Source organism: Haliaeetus albicilla, chromosome 3 (assembly GCF_947461875.1).
Source record: "Haliaeetus albicilla chromosome 3, bHalAlb1.1, whole genome shotgun sequence".
NCBI lineage: Eukaryota > Metazoa > Chordata > Aves > Accipitriformes > Accipitridae > Haliaeetus > Haliaeetus albicilla.
Window position 1 is genome coordinate 10,112,510 of NC_091485.1, and position 19,749 is coordinate 10,132,258.

General features: G+C 38.6%; 1 protein-coding gene across 4 annotated transcripts in view; it reads right to left on the reverse strand.

Annotated features, from left to right (window-relative positions):
- INVS (inversin) overlaps positions 1-19,749 on the reverse strand; it is a 99,311-nt gene that overhangs the window by 3,748 nt on the left and 75,814 nt on the right. For all 4 annotated transcript variants that reach the window (XM_069778809.1, XM_069778810.1, XM_069778811.1 and 1 more), the window contains 4 exons: positions 12,537-12,838; positions 7,168-7,975; positions 1,160-1,392; positions 61-141 (listed from right to left, as the gene is read on the reverse strand). In XM_069778809.1, coding sequence (XP_069634910.1) covers positions 61-141; positions 1,160-1,392; positions 7,168-7,975; positions 12,537-12,838 — 1,424 coding nt within the window. The remainder of the gene's footprint in view (positions 1-60; positions 142-1,159; positions 1,393-7,167; positions 7,976-12,536; positions 12,839-19,749) is intronic.

Below are 19,749 nucleotides of genomic sequence, written 5' to 3' on the forward strand. Positions count from 1 at the left end.
TGAAACCAATCTCATATGTATATAAACAATAAAGTATTCTTAAAAATGTATATGTCCTACCTGAGACCAGCTGCACATCAGAAAGTTTCAGCTTAGAAGGAGGTCTTGTTGGCTGATGCACTTTGCCTTCCTGAGAACGTCCTTCAACAAACAATATGAACAGCTCTGAGTTTATTCACATAAAGATGTGGTTACGTATAGCTATAAACTATTTTAAGTAGGCTACAGCATTATTTTGTCCTAAAAATTATTCTCATTTATGATGAGGAGACTCATGAGATGTTCTATATGACAGAAAATTGTGATAACCACAACTGAACTTTAACTAAAGTTAAAATACATCTTGCAGTTGCTATAAAAAAGAAGGAAAAGAAAATTATTATCTATATTTAATCATTTTTGGCTATCTAAACTACAGAGCCATGATAGAAGTGACTTATCACTTGGTAAAGCACATATAGTTAGCACATCCTTACTCCATCAGTGATCCATGCTGTAAAGGAACGCAAGGTTTAAAAGCAATGCTTCTCCTCTACCCTTTCCTCAAGATGCATTCCTTTGCACTGTGCACATTCAGGCATAGCGCAAAGCACTGCAGTGTTACCAGAAAAGATGATCTCGCTCTTCAAATAAAGACCAGCTGTCTTCAAACAAGAAAGTTATTAACATGGAACAAGGCCATATTCTTCAAATGGAAATATTTAAAAAACAATACAAACCCAAAAAGGTTTAAAACAATGCTTGAAAAAATTAAACCATGATCCAGATAGCCACTGTGCATTGATTGATACAGCCAGCTATCCCCACTTTAACTGCTCTATTCTCTTTCCACATTGATACATGTGAGCAGCTCTGGCAACAGAATTACTTCGTTGCTCAAGACCTGTGCTGGAATAATGCTATTTGGTGATTCAAACAGCTATAGCAACAACCATTTTAAATCACAGGGGTTTTTGTTTGTTTGTTTTTTTTTTTTTTCAACCTGAAACAGAAATGCAATCACCCAGAACACCTGAGATTCAGACTAATTTTTATAAATAGTTGAAATCCCTAACAATTAGGTAAGAAGTGTATAGAAGAATCCAAAATACAGGGATCACTCTGTTATAAAAATAAAAGCGTAGCTATTTCAAATGAAGTATAGTGAAGACAAAATTACCATAGATCTGCTTAAGGATGGACTGCTTGCTGGTTTTTATGGCTGAGCTGGTTTTGTTTATAGATTTCAGATTTTTACATGAAGGAACTGATTTCAGAGGGCTATGGTTCAGCTGTTTCTTCCAAGCAACCTGAATGAAGAAGGCAGCTGCCTCTTGTCTCCATTTGTCTTCATCTTCTTTGCACTGCCGCTTAGCACTAAGAAGCTGAAACAACTCCTGTCTTAGCTGGTAACTAGAGAGCAGAAAAGAGAAGAGCACTTGTTTTAGGTGACCTGTTTTAACTTCGGTGCTTTCCACGCATCAGTTCACATGGTGGATTACATGAGTAACTGGGAAAACAACTCCCACTGATGTGCTAAGTCATTTGGATGAGAAATGTTTGCTCAGAAGAAAAAGTAGGAGCTGGGTTCAGTTCTGGATGCATCTATTATTTCACACAGCTAATAAAGATCTGGCATTACACGTATCAAAAGTTACAGTACTCCAACATCAGCTTATCAACTGCTTTATAACATATAGAAAATCTAGAGAAGACAAAACCTATAAATATTTATGATATAACAGTATAATCAATACTGTTTTCTCATTTTCACTACATTCACAGCTTAGTAACACCAAATTTTCTCCCGTGCCTTACCGCTTTGTATTCTCAGTCAATCAGTGCAAGAGAAGAGCCAAATATACCTCTTACGCGTTCAACTGCACACTTACTCTACAGAAAACCGAGCTGCTTTCCATCCCTCTGAAGATTCTCCCTTCACCTTGCTTTCAGCAATCTGTTCTTGCTTTTTTCCCTTCCCTTCAAAGGCTGCCTGTCTCCTGACCCAACCTTGCCACGGCTGCTTTGATCTTGTATGCAGTCAAAGCCCTGTTCCAAGTGGCAATGGTAGATTATCTGTCCTTTTTCCCACTTCGGTGGTTAATGGCACCAGCAACAAGGAGTTGTTGTGTTTTTTTCTTGACTCAGATAGAAGTATTCAATCGAATATTAGCATTTCACACTCACAAGTCAATTAACTGGCCTGGTAATTAACTCTGAATCTTCCAGTACAAGCCTGTCACAAATGAACAGAGAGTCACACTTGTAAAATATGAATTATAAGTGTTTGGTAATGGGCCAAAACACATTGATCCTCATCCCCTTCAGCATTCAAAAAGGCTTCTACTGGATGCCCTGGTAAAGGGAATGAGGAATGAGGGAGAAAGAGGTGATTTTGTTCTGTTGCTCCACCTTCAACAAGTTCTAAATTAAAACAAAAGACAACACAACCAGATACAAATTGTTTAAATATATGTTATAAGCTAATGCACTATATAATTCAAACAAAACAGCAGCCATATATAGAAAATGAGTAAATAAGAGCACAATAGCATGCCAAAGGGGGATGATATGCTCAGTTACAGCCCCAATAATTTTAAACTTTCAATAAGCTCAGTAAATTTTACCTCTGTGAAATTTGCTGGGTGAGACAAACTTATTTAGTCTTAATTTAGTGGAGCTTCAGAATTCAGGCATGTACTGTTACACAGCTCATTAAAAGTACATAACAAATGTGAGGAGCAACTGCATCTTACCAATAAATGTCTGTAGTGCCTACAAGTTGCAAAGCGCTGTATGAATTCAGAACCAAAGCATTATTAAGAGACAAAAGAAAAAAATTATCCAGTTTCGTTAAATAACACGTCACTTACTTAGAACTTTTCAACAGGTTGAGAGAGGGAGAGAAAGTGAAGGGGGGCACAATTACAGTGACTTGCTAACATAACTTGAGCTAAGGATGGGTTATGTGAATACTGCTGCAGGAAAAACAATTGGGGAACTGTTTCATACTTCAGCAGAAAAGAATACTAAGCTATTCTCTTGGAATTCAGTAATTACTGCCAGAAGCCTTTGCTGATACATGAAGTGGCCCATTCACAGGCACTCCACCTTTGCACCCAGCTGTGATTTCATGTTTGTAGAGAACTTCTGGCAGTTTTTAGCAACAAGAGAACAACTGTGAGGCTCTGACACTGCGAAGATGTAGGCAGTTATCTTTAGAGCGTGTGCACATTTTTTTAATTCAGCTCTCCCATAACAGATTGTTCTGATCCTAGTGAGCAAAAAGACGAATGGGACCAAGTTTGCTGCTCCATGAATCTGATGTGGTGCCTTAAAATACTCAATGCTTAGTCAACAAAGCTACTGCACATAAAAGAAACATGGAATACATGTGCAGAATGACAAAGCTGGCAAATGTTATTCAGATTCATTGTTACAGAAGCTCTAATCTTAAAAACTAGCGCTGGTCAAAGTACACCTATAGCAATAATATATGAAGAGAATATAGTTTGATTCCAGCAGGAGAGCAACAATGACAGCAACCAGCTGATTGCCAGCTTCTGTTGACTCACTGTAGACCCTGGAGAATGGCACAGGCCTCAGTGTCCCCCACGAGAGAGCGAGCCAGACACAGGATCTGTAAGCCTCAATGAGCAGGATAAGCAATTAACCTTTGACAAGCCACACACCTTAAAATACACTTTTGAGGACTACATTTATAAAGTTTGTGGACTGTGGGAATTGAAACATCTTCCTGAGAAAGGCAAGTTTAAGACACTTAAGTAGACCAGTAGCATTGTGTTGTAGCTCACAATAGCCCTCAAGAAACTTTCCATAAGTAAATCATGACTATAAAATTTGCAGAGTGAGACAAATGTACTTAATCCTAACTTAGAGAAATGCCAGAATGCAGGCATGTACCTCTATGTCTTTCTTACGTAGAATTATACATTAATGATGTGTAATTCTATTCCTGTCTACAAGTACAAGCTATTTACCAGTGCAAGCCTGGACCTGAAAGACAAACACAGGACTGAGTGGGACCCACAGCCACATAGCAGGCACCTGATAAGAACTGTAATTTGGTGTACAGTGGATGGGAAATTAAGTATGTCAGAAAGAGTGTCAGAATAACTGACATATTAGTAGTCAGCACATACAGCTGCCTAGAAATACACTGCAATAAATGCATTATGATATTGCTGCAAACTTTATGAACTCCATCAAAGCTCTAGCAACACTAAACTGTCCGCAGACATAACGAAGTGACAGTGGAGGAACTGCCAAACTAATCTCTCCTGCAGCCTTGCAGAATTTATGATCCTCGTTAGTGTTCTATAAAATATGAGTTTTGCAAACAGAACAAATATATTTATTCTTCTTTATTAATTCTTTAAATAACAAATGTTATTTAAACAATCTTTAATCTCCACAATTTCCGAAGTGCTGTACGTTAGTGCATGCACTTCTTGGTGACATAACACACCATTGCTGTTTCAGCAGGTGGATAGTTTAGAAGGATCTATCCAAAATCTTTAGATAGTCAAAACTGTAAATGGAATGCAAAGATTTCTACACAGGTAAGCTAGCTCAATACAAGGCTTTAGATCCCAGTTCTTGTGAGGAAATTTGCACAAGCACTCACTACACATCTTTACGCTTTGACTGAAAGCTATGGCATGCACCTACTCCTCTGTAAGGATTTTAATTCGGTGTTAAGTGACAGCAGCATAGCCTTCAGAAGCAATAGTATCACTTATGAATATACTCTCCTAACCTACTCCTGACTTACTTTAGCTTTTGGTATCTAAAAGGATCTGAACACATAAGACAAGAATTCAGGATCTACATTAGAAAAGGCGGCCAAGGAGGACATTGCCAGCACTAAGCTGCTTGCATAGCATTTGGAAGCAGCAGTGAGAACTGATGGCAGAAGTAGTGGATCACTGGGAGAACAAGTGGCTGCTTTGCTTTGAAGTTCAACAAGTCCGTGACTTTCTTGTACTGGGGACCCCAGAGCTGGATGCATAAATAGCAAACAGAGAGCAAATATGACAGAAGTACAGAAATAGGTAATACTGTACAAAAAAGTCAGAATTTTCGCCAAAAAAAAAGAGGCTAAAAAGTTAATTTAAAATACTAAGTTCCAAAATATTAACTTTTCACTGGAATAGGAATGTACTCACAAAAGCCAGTGTAGCTTTTATATTCCAACAACAGTGAAGAGATAGCCTGGAATATTACTGGACTGTAAATCCAACCTCATGCTTGGAATTATTTAGACTGATCAGTAAAAGAGCTGCAGCAAACAGAAGTATTTGCTGAGCCAACACAAATGTTAAAATGACCACATTTCAGTTTAGGAACAAACGGACTGCCAGCTCGGACCGTGGGGTGTCTGGTCTGGTGTCCCTTCCCTAGTAAGGGGCAGCATCAGCTCTTTCTGAGGAAGACAAGACTTCTTTGGACTTCGTAAGTTAACTGTAAAAAGCAATGAGAAATACCAGTTCTCAGAACTCCACAAACAAGTGGCTAGTAATACTTGTCTCTTAGCTACCTGGTGTTTCGTACAATAGGGAACACAGGTAACACTCCACCTTGCAAAGTAAGAAACAGGATTTTTAAGCCTGGAAGCACCACTGAAAGAAGGCAGCACAACCTCATGCCTCTTTTTTAGCTTTCCAGAGCTACGCAGTACTTGGCAAAAAGATCTTTCCTTGTCAAAACAGCACGCTTGTACAGTAAGTATTCAGAACTGTTCTCTCTTAACTTTTGGTCCTGGCATTGCTTGATGCATCCCAGAAGACATTACTGGAGTGGCTGAACAGTCCAGGCTGGCTGCCTCCTGCAGCTGGATGCGTGACAAAGAGAGCAGCCCCTGATGCTCCAGCTCCTGCGTGCTCCCCTCTGCTCCGTGTGGATGCAGAACGGGTTGGATGCAGATGCTACCCTGCACTAGGAAGACTGCTGGTACTTGGCTCCTGGCACAGCAAGGGGAAGAAACAGCCCCTCCAAATTTCTCTGCAAGGGAACCAAAGCTTCCAGCATGACCCAGAAGAAGGGAGGTCTACCAGTGACTCAGCGTTTATTCTGCAGGCAGTTGGGCATTAAGACCTGATTCTGTTATTGCAGGAAACTTGCAGGTTTCCCAGGGATGTTACTACACTCTGTATGCTCCCAGACATCCACCAGCTGCTCCCTTTGATACAGTTTGGTTGTGGGAACAATTTTTTGCATCACTACTGAACTATACCATAGGGTGCGAGAGTTGAGCTCTCAAACGAATTTCCTTGTTATTTTTTCTTTAACTGAACACTAAGAAATATTAAAACATATATGGAACTTAAACTAGTGAGAAACCTGGAAAGATCAGTTATTAGTAAAAATCAGCAATTTATGGTTTTCTGCATCCACATAAAAACTGAAGAAAATTTCAACAAAAATAGGAAATAAAAAATTATGTACATAATATATGCTTCACCTACAGCTGCCATACTCTTCCTGTCAATTTTGATAAGAAATTAAATATTAAGGAGCACATACATCAAGAATGACTGTATTTCTGAGGTTGAAACTCATGTGTTCATGAAAGCAGACAATGGAAAGCGAACACTGGGACATCTCACTCTCTCCTGTCTGCCTCTTCTGTACAGCAGTTGTTCCTGCTCAATCAAGTTATTCAAGTTAGCTTCAAGTTTTGGCAATGAACTTCCAAAGCTTCCAAACCTCTTGTGGTTTGGTTATCCAGTTAAAAGTCAGGTCAGAATACAATTTCAAATATGTAACTAAGCGGTGGTGAAGGGTCTGGTTACAAACACCTTTTCAGGAAAAGCCCTGTACCCCTACATGTGCAATTTTGCTAACGAACACAAGAGCAGTGAACTCTAGGCTTAAGGAAATGTTGATCTGCACTCTCTAAAGAAGTATCAGTGCTTGAAATGGAAGTTTAATAACTTCTCCAATTATTAAGTCATCACTTACCTTGCACTTTTTATGAACTTACTAATGTAATTCTAAGTGACTGAAACCTACTTCCGCTTGTTTGGTGAAGGATTATTAAATTCCTGATTCAGCAGTGGTAATGTTGTAAGCAGAAAGACCAAATAAAGCGTATTGCCCACAAGCCTAATTTAATTTACATTTACATGTATCTCACTTCTCTAGCTACTGAAACAGAAGTCTTACCTTCTCCATGTCCTCTGTATGACCGTAGCAGCATAGTTCTTCTTCCGAAACAGCTCTTTTCTTTTTCTTTCTTTTTCTATTATCTGCATTCGAATCTCTAAAGGAATTAGTTCAATATTTGTACTTTGCCATGCGACAGAACATAACTGATCATCTGCATTCCTGGATCCAATTACGCCTGTTTTTTCCAAGTTCAAGCTGTCATCAGGAGCAGAACACGCTGCTGGGTTTCTTGGCACAGTTCCGGTAGGTTCTGCCTCAGCAGACAATAAAGGGGAGGCCTTTTTTGCTAATTCATTATCTCCCACTTTGTTAGTTTGTTCTACAGCATGCACACTGTCATTTCTGGCGTTTACAAATACCGTTTTGGCACTTCCTGGTCTACTAGAGCCAGCTGGTGAACATCGCTCATCATTTACCTCTTTATTTCTGGATTTCTGCTGATGCCTTTTGCCTTTGGAAGCAGCTTCACACTGCTTTGAGTTTCTCGCAATTCCACCAGTACAACTGACATTGCAGAAGAACACAGCCGTTCCTTCACAATGGTCCCTGTTGCCAGATGAAGACTGACTTTGATCTCTTAATTTTTCTCCAACACTAGCAGTCCTACAAGCAGAAGTAGTACGCCTTCTGCTCCTCCGAGCACAAGTACCCGTTGCCTCGACAGTGTGCTCCTTGTGCTTTTCTCCATCCAGTTCTGTAGCAGCTGCAACCTGATGTTTCACTTCAACTTTTGTTCCCTCTTTTGCTTTACCACAATGGAAATGGACACAACTTGACTTGCTTTTGATGCGTTTCCTCAATGAATCTTTAGACAGAGAAATGGAAACCAACATTCAGTCTCTGATCCAGCAAAACATAGTTTGTGTGTCTAATTTTTTTTGCTCAGTTACCTTTGAGGCACACTAGGATTTACTTAAATGAAAAAAAAGTGTAAGCAGGAAGAATCAGAAGAGGACATGGTTGCCTGTAACAGTACAGTTCCAAACTTCTTCATTTGCTGACTGTTCTACAAATATTTTTCTTTCTCACACTACATTTGAGTTAGATGTCTAAAAAAAGTTCACAGGGAGAAACTTATTTCTTCACCTACCTGAATATACTGCTGTTCTCCAAAGAAACCAGCTCACCACGTGGCGCAGGAATGCAGCCCCCTGAACACACCTGCTCATTCCAGTGAAGACACCAAAACAGACCGCCACTGTTTCAAGCTTATTTGCTAAACTTCTGCTCTAGCCACCCTGTATCCTGGCACATGGTGACAGACAGGGTAACCCACTGACCCAGGAAACCCAGAGTGCTTGGCTTCTCAGTATTTTCCTCGACATCCTAAATCAACTGATGAAGTCCTTCCCATTTCTCCCTTGCTGCTGTGTGATAACTGCTTCTAAACACTCTTGTGAGGATGACTCAGAAGCTAGACTGGAGTGCAAAACTGAAAACCTCCCATATACCATCCACCTTCCATTTTGTTTTGAAACTAACAGGAGGATGAGAAAATAGACCAGATACGATGAAATGTAACAAAAAGACAGGGTGTTAAAGGATAGGTAAGAGGGGAAAAAGAAAACAAAGAGATCTTTGATATACTGTGTCATGGTCTAACCCCAGCCAGCAACTAAGAACCAGGCAGCCACTCACTCACTTCCCCCTCACCCAGTGTGATGGGGAAGAGAATTGGGAAAAAAAGTTAAACTTGTGGGTTGAGATAAGAACAGTTTAACAGAACAGAAAGGAAGAAAATAATAATGATAATAATAACAATAATAAAATGACAAGAATAATAATAAAAGAATTGGAATATACAAAACAAGTGGTGCACAATGCAATTGCTCACCACTCGCCACTCGATGCCCAGTTAGTTCCCAAGCAGTGATCTGTCCTGCCCGGCCAACTCCCCCCAGTTTATATACTGGGCATGACGTCACATGGTATGGAATACCCCTCTGGCCAGTTTGGGTCAGCTGCCCTGGCTGTGTCCCCTCCCAACTTCTTGTGCCCCTCCAGCTCTTGCTGGCTGGGCATGAGAAGCTGAAAAATCCTTGACTTAGCCTAAACACTGCTTAGAAACAACTGAAAACATCGGTGTGTTATCAACAATCTTCTCATACTGAATCCAAAACATAACACTACACCAGCTACTGGAAAGAAAGTTAACTTTATCCCAGCCAAAACCAGGACAACTGGAATCAAAGAAAATCTTCTGTATCATCCAAAACCTGGTGAAACCGTGCTATATTTATCCTCACTGTAATGCCTTTAGAGGATACTCTTTTGACTGGATAACAGAAGATGGCACATTAACAGATTACACAGAAGAAACTAATGATTATCATCAATGATGTCTCCAACATGGAAGATTTATCATAGTGACAGGTCAGCATGGGCTGAGAGGCTACTCTAACTTATACATGATTTTCATATGGGTAGATAGCCCTGTATGTTCTGGGACAGGGGAAAAAAAATTCTATTATTTTAATATATTTTAATCTAGTATTAATTTAATTAATGATTTCTTATCTATTTTGATATATTATTTTAATCTCCCAGAATGGAGAAAGAAATCCCCTCTCTCTTGTGTTACATCAGGGGAATAGACAATTTAAAAAATGTTCCTTCTGATGTCAAGATTTCTATGGGCATAATACCACTCCCAATGAAGCCAAGTAAAAAACTGCTAGTGCCATCAATAAAAAAGGTATAGGGCTGACCATCAGTTCAAACATATGAAATTTCCAGCACTGTTACAGCACTATTTTGATCTCTCAGCAAGGTAAAAGAACACAGCTTTTTAAAAAAGGCCTTGTCATTCTGAACTCACCAAAACCTGCTACCTGGTTTGCACGTACAGCATGTAGAATGCTTTTTTACTTCAATCATAAGACATTTTAGTAGTACATGCAAACTTCCCAATCTGAACAACTGGGTAACTGGATAATGAAAAAAACCCATAATTTAAGTATCCTAGCTCATCTTTTGAGGTTGAAATAAACTTTCATAGACAGGAAGACCGAGCAATAACAAGTACAGAGCACAAAAAAAGAACTTAACCTGTTTGCACTACAGTTAAGGCAAATGAAAGAGGATTTCTCTGCAGAGAACAGATCAGAAAAGACCCGCCAACTAAATCACAGTTTTCACAGCCCACAGGATGTAAATTTATATTTAATTCCAATAAAACGTCCTATGAAGTCCATTAAAGTTTTGGTCACAAGAGGATTAAAACACCTAATGAGAACTGATTAAAGAACTTGATGATTTGATCCTTGCTGCATCAACTTTCCTGGCATCATTTCAATAGCAAAAAGACAATGCATGCCTAAAAATGGAATAGCATTTTATTTCAAACACAGGCTTTTTGGACTGGGCAAGAGGGGACTTTCTTTACAATCTCTGAAAGTAAACTGGTCTTGCTGTAGAAGAAGTAGACACGTTACGTATTTTCAGAGGAACCTTGAGTAAAGAGTTTTATTCTCTTCATTTTCAACACTCATGGTGAAGAAAGATAATAAACAATAGCAAATAATTTTCTATTTAAAATTAAAATTCTATCTTTTACAGATATTATATTCTGCTTTTAAAGATATATTGAAAAGCAAAAAATCTCTGGGCAATAGCCTATATGACTTTAAAATTTTACTTGTAGAACCATCACCACGGAAAAATTATTTTGGCATAGCTACATCAGGAAATCTCCAACTTCAGGGAAGCCTTCAATCAAAAGTCCAACCTACAGGCTGCTAGCATTTGCTGCTGGTTTGAATTCCCTAGGTTACTGTGAAGGGTAGTGCAGACAACAGAACATAAATGCAGTTTTTCAAATATAAGTATCAATATTAGAATCCTCTGCACAAAATTTGGCAAATTCAGTCCTGATCTCTGTAGTCAGTTTGACTCTATAGCCCATGTTTCCCATGGACTACCTACTACCTACTTCCTTAGGTCATTCTCTCAGTGCAAAACCATTATATTTGTTCCAAGAAACAGTAGGGGTCTGACTGATGCAATGCAGTTTCCATTGTCATAACCAATGGAAGATTTTGGCTAAAAATGGATACTGCAGTCAGTAAAAGAAAAGGCTGTTTGCTCCTCTTTTATAGTTTCTTTGTCCTTCTTCTCTTCTCCCCCCTTCACTGTTGTAATCCTCCTCACATCTTTCTTACTCCTTTTTTCTCCTCATTACGTTCATTACAACTATCCATTTTTCATTTGGCTACCACTGTTTCTGATTATTCTTACATGTTTTACTTTGCCATCTGAATATTTTAATTAATATAAAGTTAATACACGTGCAGGTAAAGCTTGCTAGAATTTTTAACACCTCTGTTTATCATTACTTAGCTACCATAGTATATGTTAGGCTAAGATATATATGTCTGCTTTTACTATGACAATATAGTCAAGTATTCCATTTACAAAGGCATTTCCATGTAAAAGCTAAAGATATCTAGGTAAAATGATTCAGTAGGAACAGCTCTTTGACTTTCTTTTCTCTTGGATTTTTATAATATTCTGATTAGCAGAAATTCCAGAACAATTAGCAGTAATTTTACATCTGAGAAGGAGTTCTTGCGATTTACTTTAAATAAACTACTTACCCAATTTTTGCTTCTAATGGTAGCAAAGGTGCTTTAACATCACCAGTTTTGAAAGGTTTAAGCCATAGGCTCCTATAACTGGCTGAAGTCAGAACTGGTTGAAATGTTATTAAAACGTGTATCTTGCAAAACTAATATAGGAATGGTCAAGAAATGATGATAAATCAATGATGGATTTACAGGCAGAACTGAAAGAGTGCAGCAGGGCAAGAAAAGTAACAAAGAGCTTTGACATGCTCTTTCATAGTACAATTTCTAAAAACAGTCTCACTTCTCAAAAAATATCCTAGAGTGTTCTCAACAAGACTTCAGAGACAAATCATAGGAGAACCCTCTTACACAGAATGAAGCTGACTGAGCAGCTTCCTCTATATGCTAGAGATGTCACTTAAAACAATTTTATCCTCATTTTAACCTCGTTTAAAAACAAGAGTTACCATTTCTCCATTAACCTTCTTCAAGTATCCCACACATATGCCAAATATCTTTAATCTCATTTTCTCCAAACAGTTCAAGGAATAGAACAACTACCAACAACCTGTTCTCACATATTTTAGGTATTTTTACAGACACTGTATATACAGGTATTTTTGACTACTTAAGTTGACAGAACACACAGTAAAAGAATCTGTATCTAACTCTATCCTACATGAATTGCTTAAATAATGAAAGAGTAAGAAATGATAGAAAGATGAAACGGGTCCTATATATAAAACACTCCCAGACATGGACAAAAAGGATCATCAGGACAATTAAAAAAAGATTACAAACCTTGCCTGATTTTATGACCTTCACTCTGAGGCTCTGCTGACAGGCAACTCTCCTTTGGCGTCCCTTTGTTGTGACAAGCTTTAGGTGAACCTCTACTGTTTCTCCCTGGTTGAATTTGTGAAGCATTGAGGGACAGAGGTCTCTTATTCTGTGTATCGATTGGTTTATTAGGTAACTGTGAGATGCTGGTAGTCTTCTCTCGATTTGCAGGATTCTGTTGTACTCGAAACCTATTTTGTTCCACGTTCTGCATCCCTTTCTGTAGCTTAGCTTCTTTTCTCTTACTTTCCTCTTCACGTTTCCTGTAATTATAGTCAATACCATAAGAATTCCAAAGACAAAATCTTGGGAGCATGTATCTAACTTGAACACATACCTCCCTAGAAACCTGACACTGCCACAATAAAACCTTGACTATAGCATCTTTTTTGTGAGAAAGGGACACCTATTGCATTGAAGTATCTTAGCTTGATCCAAAGTTAACAACTGACTTGCAGCTACAGCCTAATGACGGTGCAGTCCTTATCAGCCAGCTGCCCATTCAATTTGCAGTGGCCTAAACTGAGTTTCCCTCATTGAAAACAATGAAATTTAGGTTTTTTATAAATAAAATTAAAAAATTAAAAGCAGGATTTTGAAGAGGTGCCAGAAGATAAGAAATATGATACTAATAACTATGTTTTTAATTAGTAATGAACAAGACTTTAATATAAGTAGTAATGCAATGCACTGTATTTGAAAATCAGAAAACTTAAATAAAAGATATCATCTCTTTGAAAATTATTTTTCATACTTACTTGTGTCATAATTAATACAGATAATTATAAACCAACTTCAAACTAGCTACTGGTACTAACTTGCTGGTATATATTTATCCTTGGTAGATAATTATTTTAAATAAATAGAGTATACGTTATACAAATGATAAATACTGAAAATACGAGATGTGAATTAAAAACTTTTGTGCACATAGTATGCCATTGCAATTATGACATTCGGTTTTCAAAAATGAAGGAAGTCATGCATCTCTTAAATGGTGTAGATATAAAAGAGAATTTTGGACAAGGTTAGGAAAGGCACGTCTGTTGAATAAAGTTTTGCAGCTTATTTTGAAATACAGTGGGATATCATTGCACTTCAGATTTTAAATTCTTTTTCCTACAAAGCAGAATAAACCCAATAGCACATAGCAAACATTACATACCTACCTACCATTGAATTTGTTTTTATAAATTAAGCACTGGTTGTAAGATGAAGTGACAATTTTCCTTTTGGAATGGACAGGTGGTAAATGTCGTATCATGTAACTGCCTGATATTTTAACTTGCTTCCAATGCTACAACATAGTTTGCAGACTGTTGACACATTAGCTCACAGCACAGCATATGACAGGTTAGTTATGCAGCATGCCATCCTCAGTTCCTGTGAGTCGTATCAATGCCAGTATATGTCATTTCAGTGTGAGCTGCCAGGGAGAAGCCCTAACTTTATCTGTCAGTACTATCTTATCAAGTACGCTCTGCAGAAGCAGCTGATTGAACTTTGTACCTTAAAAGCTGCTAATTGATCTAAAAAATACACTCCTGGCAGCCTGAGGTTCAGTATTCCCTCTGGCATGGAAAAAAGCGGCTAGTTTCAAATAATATCGGCATTCCACAACTGGGCTATGTGGGGATGTCTGTCTTGTGTACAGTATGGATCTCACTGCCATTACTCTGCCATTTGAGCTGATAAATCAGATCTTACTATTCACAGAATAGTCATTTTCTTTTCTTCACAAGAATCAAGCAGCCTATTACCAGTATCCTCCATTCAGGTTATTAAAAAAGAAAGTGTGAGACAGGTTGTGTAGTACACCATCAAGCCAGAGTGGCTGGCACTCTTTGGATGAGCAGATTAACTCAAAACGTTAACTTCAGCAACATACTGATTGTAAAGTTACTGAAATGACTCAGTACCAAAACCTAAGAAATTAAAGGGGATTTTTTTAAAAAGGTCTTGTTTGTGTGCTAATTTTTCAGATTAAACCGACGCAATAATAAATGGAAGGGATTTCAAAGCTCCCTATTCATAGACCGTCTTCCTAATTGTCACAGTAGAGCTTAGTTAATTAACAGACTCCTGAATACTTACGAACCTCCCCTTGTCTTTTGCTTTATTTAGTCAGAAATTCGGTTTGCATTACAAAGAAGGATTTCTTCTAAATAAAAATTTCCAGGTTTTACTGTTGTCTAAGTTGAGAGACTAGGTTCTACAAACAAGTAAAGGAAGTAGACAAGTTCCTAACCTAAGGGCTCTCAGTCAATTGTCAGGAGGTTCTGGTGACTCAACAGGATCCAAATTTGGGCTCTAAAGTTAGACAGTTACAGCTCGATAGTGATAACAAAGCTGGCAAGCCAACATTTTCCACTACAATTGCAACAGAATTTTGTCCTGAATGGTCATAAATTTGTATTTCATTACAAAAGTGAGGGAACGGAAAACTGAGCCTTTAGCAGATGGAAAGGAACAGTTTCAGCCTTACGTGTTTGTGAAGACACAGAGATGCTTTGAATTTTTTGATCCTGCTAAAATGAATCCAACATTTTCTATTCTGTTGAGAACACTTTGCTTTTTGTATCTACTCTGCGGAAGATGTTTTAAATTTAGAACATGTCCTTGTGCCTGGAGAGCATTTTTAAAGTTATCCTTGCAAAAAAAAAGTTACTTAAAAAATCATAATAGAAAATAGATCTCCAGGTATGATTCTACTACTGCTGAAGCTTTATCTGGACCAAGAGGAGTTATATTTCATGTTGTATAAACAGCCGCCTCCTGCTATACAATCTAGCATGATGCTTGTTTTTAAAAGCATGACACTGTTCACTCACTACATGTTCAGCTTCTGCTATACTACAATCTTTTAACAGATAGTCCTTAACAAAAATGCTAAGACGACAGTTAATTTCTGTCCAGTATTCCTATGCTGATTGGTCTTCCCAAATGTGTAAAGCAGTCCATTTGTCCTTACCTAACTACCTATTTTTTCCTCAATCATTTCTCATGTGTATTTTAACACCATTCTGATTTCTAATTTAGTCTTCGATGTGATTACAGTCTTCTGCATCTTGGTGCCATTTGTAAATTTAACATTTTACTTTTTAAATGAAAATATTGCATAGTATCAGATTCAAGATGGATTTATGTGAAATTCTCAACAATATACACTTCCAGTTTAAAGCTGAACCATTAAGAATTACTCTTTGCATATGTTATTCCAAGCAGTTTTCACCCATCTTATAGCAGTTTAATTCATGCTACATTGCCCTACTTTGCTAACGAGAATGACACCTGAAAAAGTATGAAAACTTCAGGCAAGTTTGAATGACAGCTACCGTTCCTGCATGGCCACAAAACTTGTTATTCTGTCACAAAAGAAAATTTGAGTTAGTTTGATATAATTTGTTCTTAGCAAATTCAGACCAGCCATTACTTCTTGCTTTGTTATGTTCCAGAAACATAGAAGTTTGATTACTCATTCCAGGATAAGAAAGGTATGGAGTTACTATAATGAGTCCAGTGAAAGGCCAGGGAGAAGCTTAAGGGACTGGAGCATCTTTCATATGCAAAGAGGCTAAAAGAGCTAGGACTATTCAGCCCGGACAAGGGAATGCTCATGGGGGAATCTCACCTATGTCTATAAATACCTGATGGGAGGGAATGAAGAAGATGGAGCCAGGCTGTTCTCAGTAGTACCCATTGACAGGACAGCAGGGAATAAGCATAAATTAAAACTCATTAAATTTCTGTACACTGGAACAGGTTGCCCAGAGAGGTTGTGGAGTCTCCATTTGCATAGATATTCAAAACCTGACTGGACATTGTCCCGGGCAAGCTGCTCTAGCTGACCCTGTTTGAGCAGGGGCAGGGATGGACTAGATGATCTCAAGAGGTCCTTTCCAACCTCAACAATTCTGTCGTTCTTGGGATTGACGTTTATAGGTCTACAGACTCCCCTTCTTCCCCTTTGAGAATGCAGACACTGCTCATTTCATGAATTCTCTAGTCCCACTGGTCCTCCTAAAGTTTTGAAGGGTAACCATTTTAAGATTGTATCACCCAGTTTTCTAAACAACTCAGGATTAATTTTGTTAGGCTAAGCTGATCTGAAAGCATCTCACTCACTCAATTAGTCTCTAAACTGTTGTTTCGGTATTTTAGCCTGCATTGCTGCCCTTTGTTACTAGTGTGAATTCCATTTGCTAATGGACATAATTTGACATTTAAGGAAGACTGAAGCAAAAAGACATAGAACACTTCAGCCTTCTTAGCATCACTTGTGGACCAACTCTTTCTTTGCTCCTCCTTTTACAATGTGTATGTTTACAATGATTTATTGTGATACCTCACATCCCTTGCTAGTTGTTCTTATTTTGTGCCTCCGGTTCTTTAATTTTATCACTGTATGTTATTATTGCCCTCAATTTTAGTTATTGCACCAAATTTCCACTATGTGCTTTCCCTTTTCAGTTGCTGAAGAGCTCATTATTTTCTCTGTTGCTACACTTTCTATCTTTTCTCAGCATGCAGGCCTTATTACCAGTTTTTTGAAGAACCTCATAATCTGCTTGTACTCCCTTGCCGCTAGAACATTTTTCTAAATCTATTGAAGGCTGTTTAATTGAACTGTTTTATTTTCTTGCTGTTCTTCTCTTCCTAAATACCATGAGTTACTTACTCACTTTAAGCCATTTCCCTTTCATACCCACATTCTCAAACAGTTTCCTCCAACTGGTCAGAATGAAATCAAGAAGACTTAGTAAAAAACGGAAGTATGGATTCAGGAACTTATTCTGTGAAATTCAAAGGGAAGGTGAACAAGTGATGAATAAGTTCTGCAGCCCGTTCAAAACCCAATATACTGGACATCAATTTTCTCCGAATATGCTTTAAACCCTTAAATATTATTGTCGTGGTTTAACCCCAGCCAGCAACTAAGCACCACGCAGCCGCTCACTCACTCCCCCCCCATCCAGTGGGATGGGGGAGAAAATCAGGAAAAGAAGTAAAACTCCTGGGTTGAGATAAGAACGATTTAATAGAACAGAAAAGAAGAGACTAATAATGATAATGATAACACTAATAAAATGACAACAGTAGTAATAAAAGGATTGAAATGTACAAATGATGCACAGGGCAATTGCTCACCACCCGCCGACTGACACCCAGCCAGTCCCCAAGCGGCGAAAATCCCTGCCCCCCCACTTCCCAGTTCCTAAACTAGATGGGACGTCACATGGTATGGAATACACTGTTGGCCAGTTTGGGTCAGGTGCCCTGGCTGGGCATGAGAAGCTGAAAAATCCTTGACTGTAGTCTAAACACTACTGAGCAACAACTGAAAACATCAGTGTTATCAACATTCTTCACATACTGAACTCAAAACACAGCACTGTACCAGCTACTAGGAAGACAGCTAACTACATCCCAGCTGAAACCAGGACAATTATTTTCCTAAAGACCTGATTTTGTAAAAAGTAAACCAAAAGCCTTTTTGTAAAAAAGTTTTAGAACCCCATCATTTTACATGCATGTAGTCTGTTTTTTAAATGCCTCCTTCCTAGATTGCCTCTGTACTGCTCTCCTAAAGCACTACTTCCCTCCTGCCAGGTTCTTCATCCCACCTATTAATAATCAGTTACTTTTACTCCCACTGAAGAAGAGCACCTATTATATTGACACATTTCTGGCTGTTAAAATGTTTAATGCTCATACATCCCATCAACACTGCCGTCTTCCAAATGATCATAGGAAGGGATCTCAGGAAGTTATCAGGGCCAATATTCTGCTCAAAAAAGTATCAGCTATGAGGTCATACTGGGTTTTTCAGGGTTTTATCCAGTTGGGTCCTGAAAACCTTTAAGGCTAGAGACCACACAACCTCTCTGGGCAACCCGTTCCACTGGTTGATTGTCCCAGGGGTGAAAAAAATTCTATTTCCAGTCAAAATCTCTGTTGTTTCACCTTACATCCGTTACAAGTTTCCCAGGGAACAAAGTGAAGCCAACCAGTCTGCAGTTCCCCAGATTGTTCTTTTGGCTCTTTTCGAAGTTGGGTGCAACATTTGCTTTCCTCCATTCATTGGGGACCTTCCCTGGCCTCTGTGACTTTTCAAAGATGTTGGAAAGTGGCCTTTTAAGGACATCAGTTAGTTCTCTTGGCACCCTTGGATGCAACCCATCTGGTCCCACGGACTTGTCTGGGCTGAGTTCTCTCAAGCGATCCCTGACTTAATCCTCATTGACAGCTGGCAGTTCTCGTCCTTGAACCACTTCTCTAAGCACAGAAGCCTGGGAGACCTTCTTGGTGAAGACTGAGGAAAAGGCGGCATTGAGTACTTCTGCCACACCTGTGTCTGTTGTCACTAAATCACTCGCAACATTCAGCAACAGGCCCACATTTTCCTTGCTCAGCCTTTTACTACTAACATAGAGGCAGAAGCTCACCTTGTTACCTGTGACATTCCTTGAAAGCCTCAACTCCATTTGAGTTTTGGCTTTTCTGACACCATCCCTACATGCTCAAGCAATGCTTTTACACTCTTCCTTTGCAGCGTGTCCCTGCTTTCACCTCATGTATACTGCCTTTTTGTATTTGAGCTCTGTCATGGATTCCCTGCTTATCCTAATTGGTCTCCTGATACATCTTTTTGCTCAATGACATAATAGTGTGCGTATCGTTTTGGCCTGCATCAATCTTCATTTTATAAATTACTATTTCTTTGATATAGGTTTGTTCAACATGGGAGAATATATTTGTACAGAAATATTTCACAGGCATTGAATAGAGTGAATGTAACTTTACCAGAAAACAATACAGGTATAAGATGTTGGTTGGCTTGTTGTTAAGGGGTGGGACAGGGCGGGGGAAGAAAAAGAACAGACTAATTAAAAACATGCAGACTTAGGAATGATTTATATTAGTGAGACTCTCTAAAGTAACACATTACAAAGCAAGTTTTAAATACATACACTGAAATGGGGGTGGGGTGGGGGGGTGTTCAATCTAGAAGTTCACCATCATTCTGGATCCCCACATAACGTCTACCTTTATCTGGAGAGCAGATTTTTAAACATCAGTAGGGATATTAGTTTTTTGTATGTAGCAAAACCCTAGTCAATTTTAGCTGTGGAATGCACAGATGGGTATGCAGAATGATGACAACATAATGTCC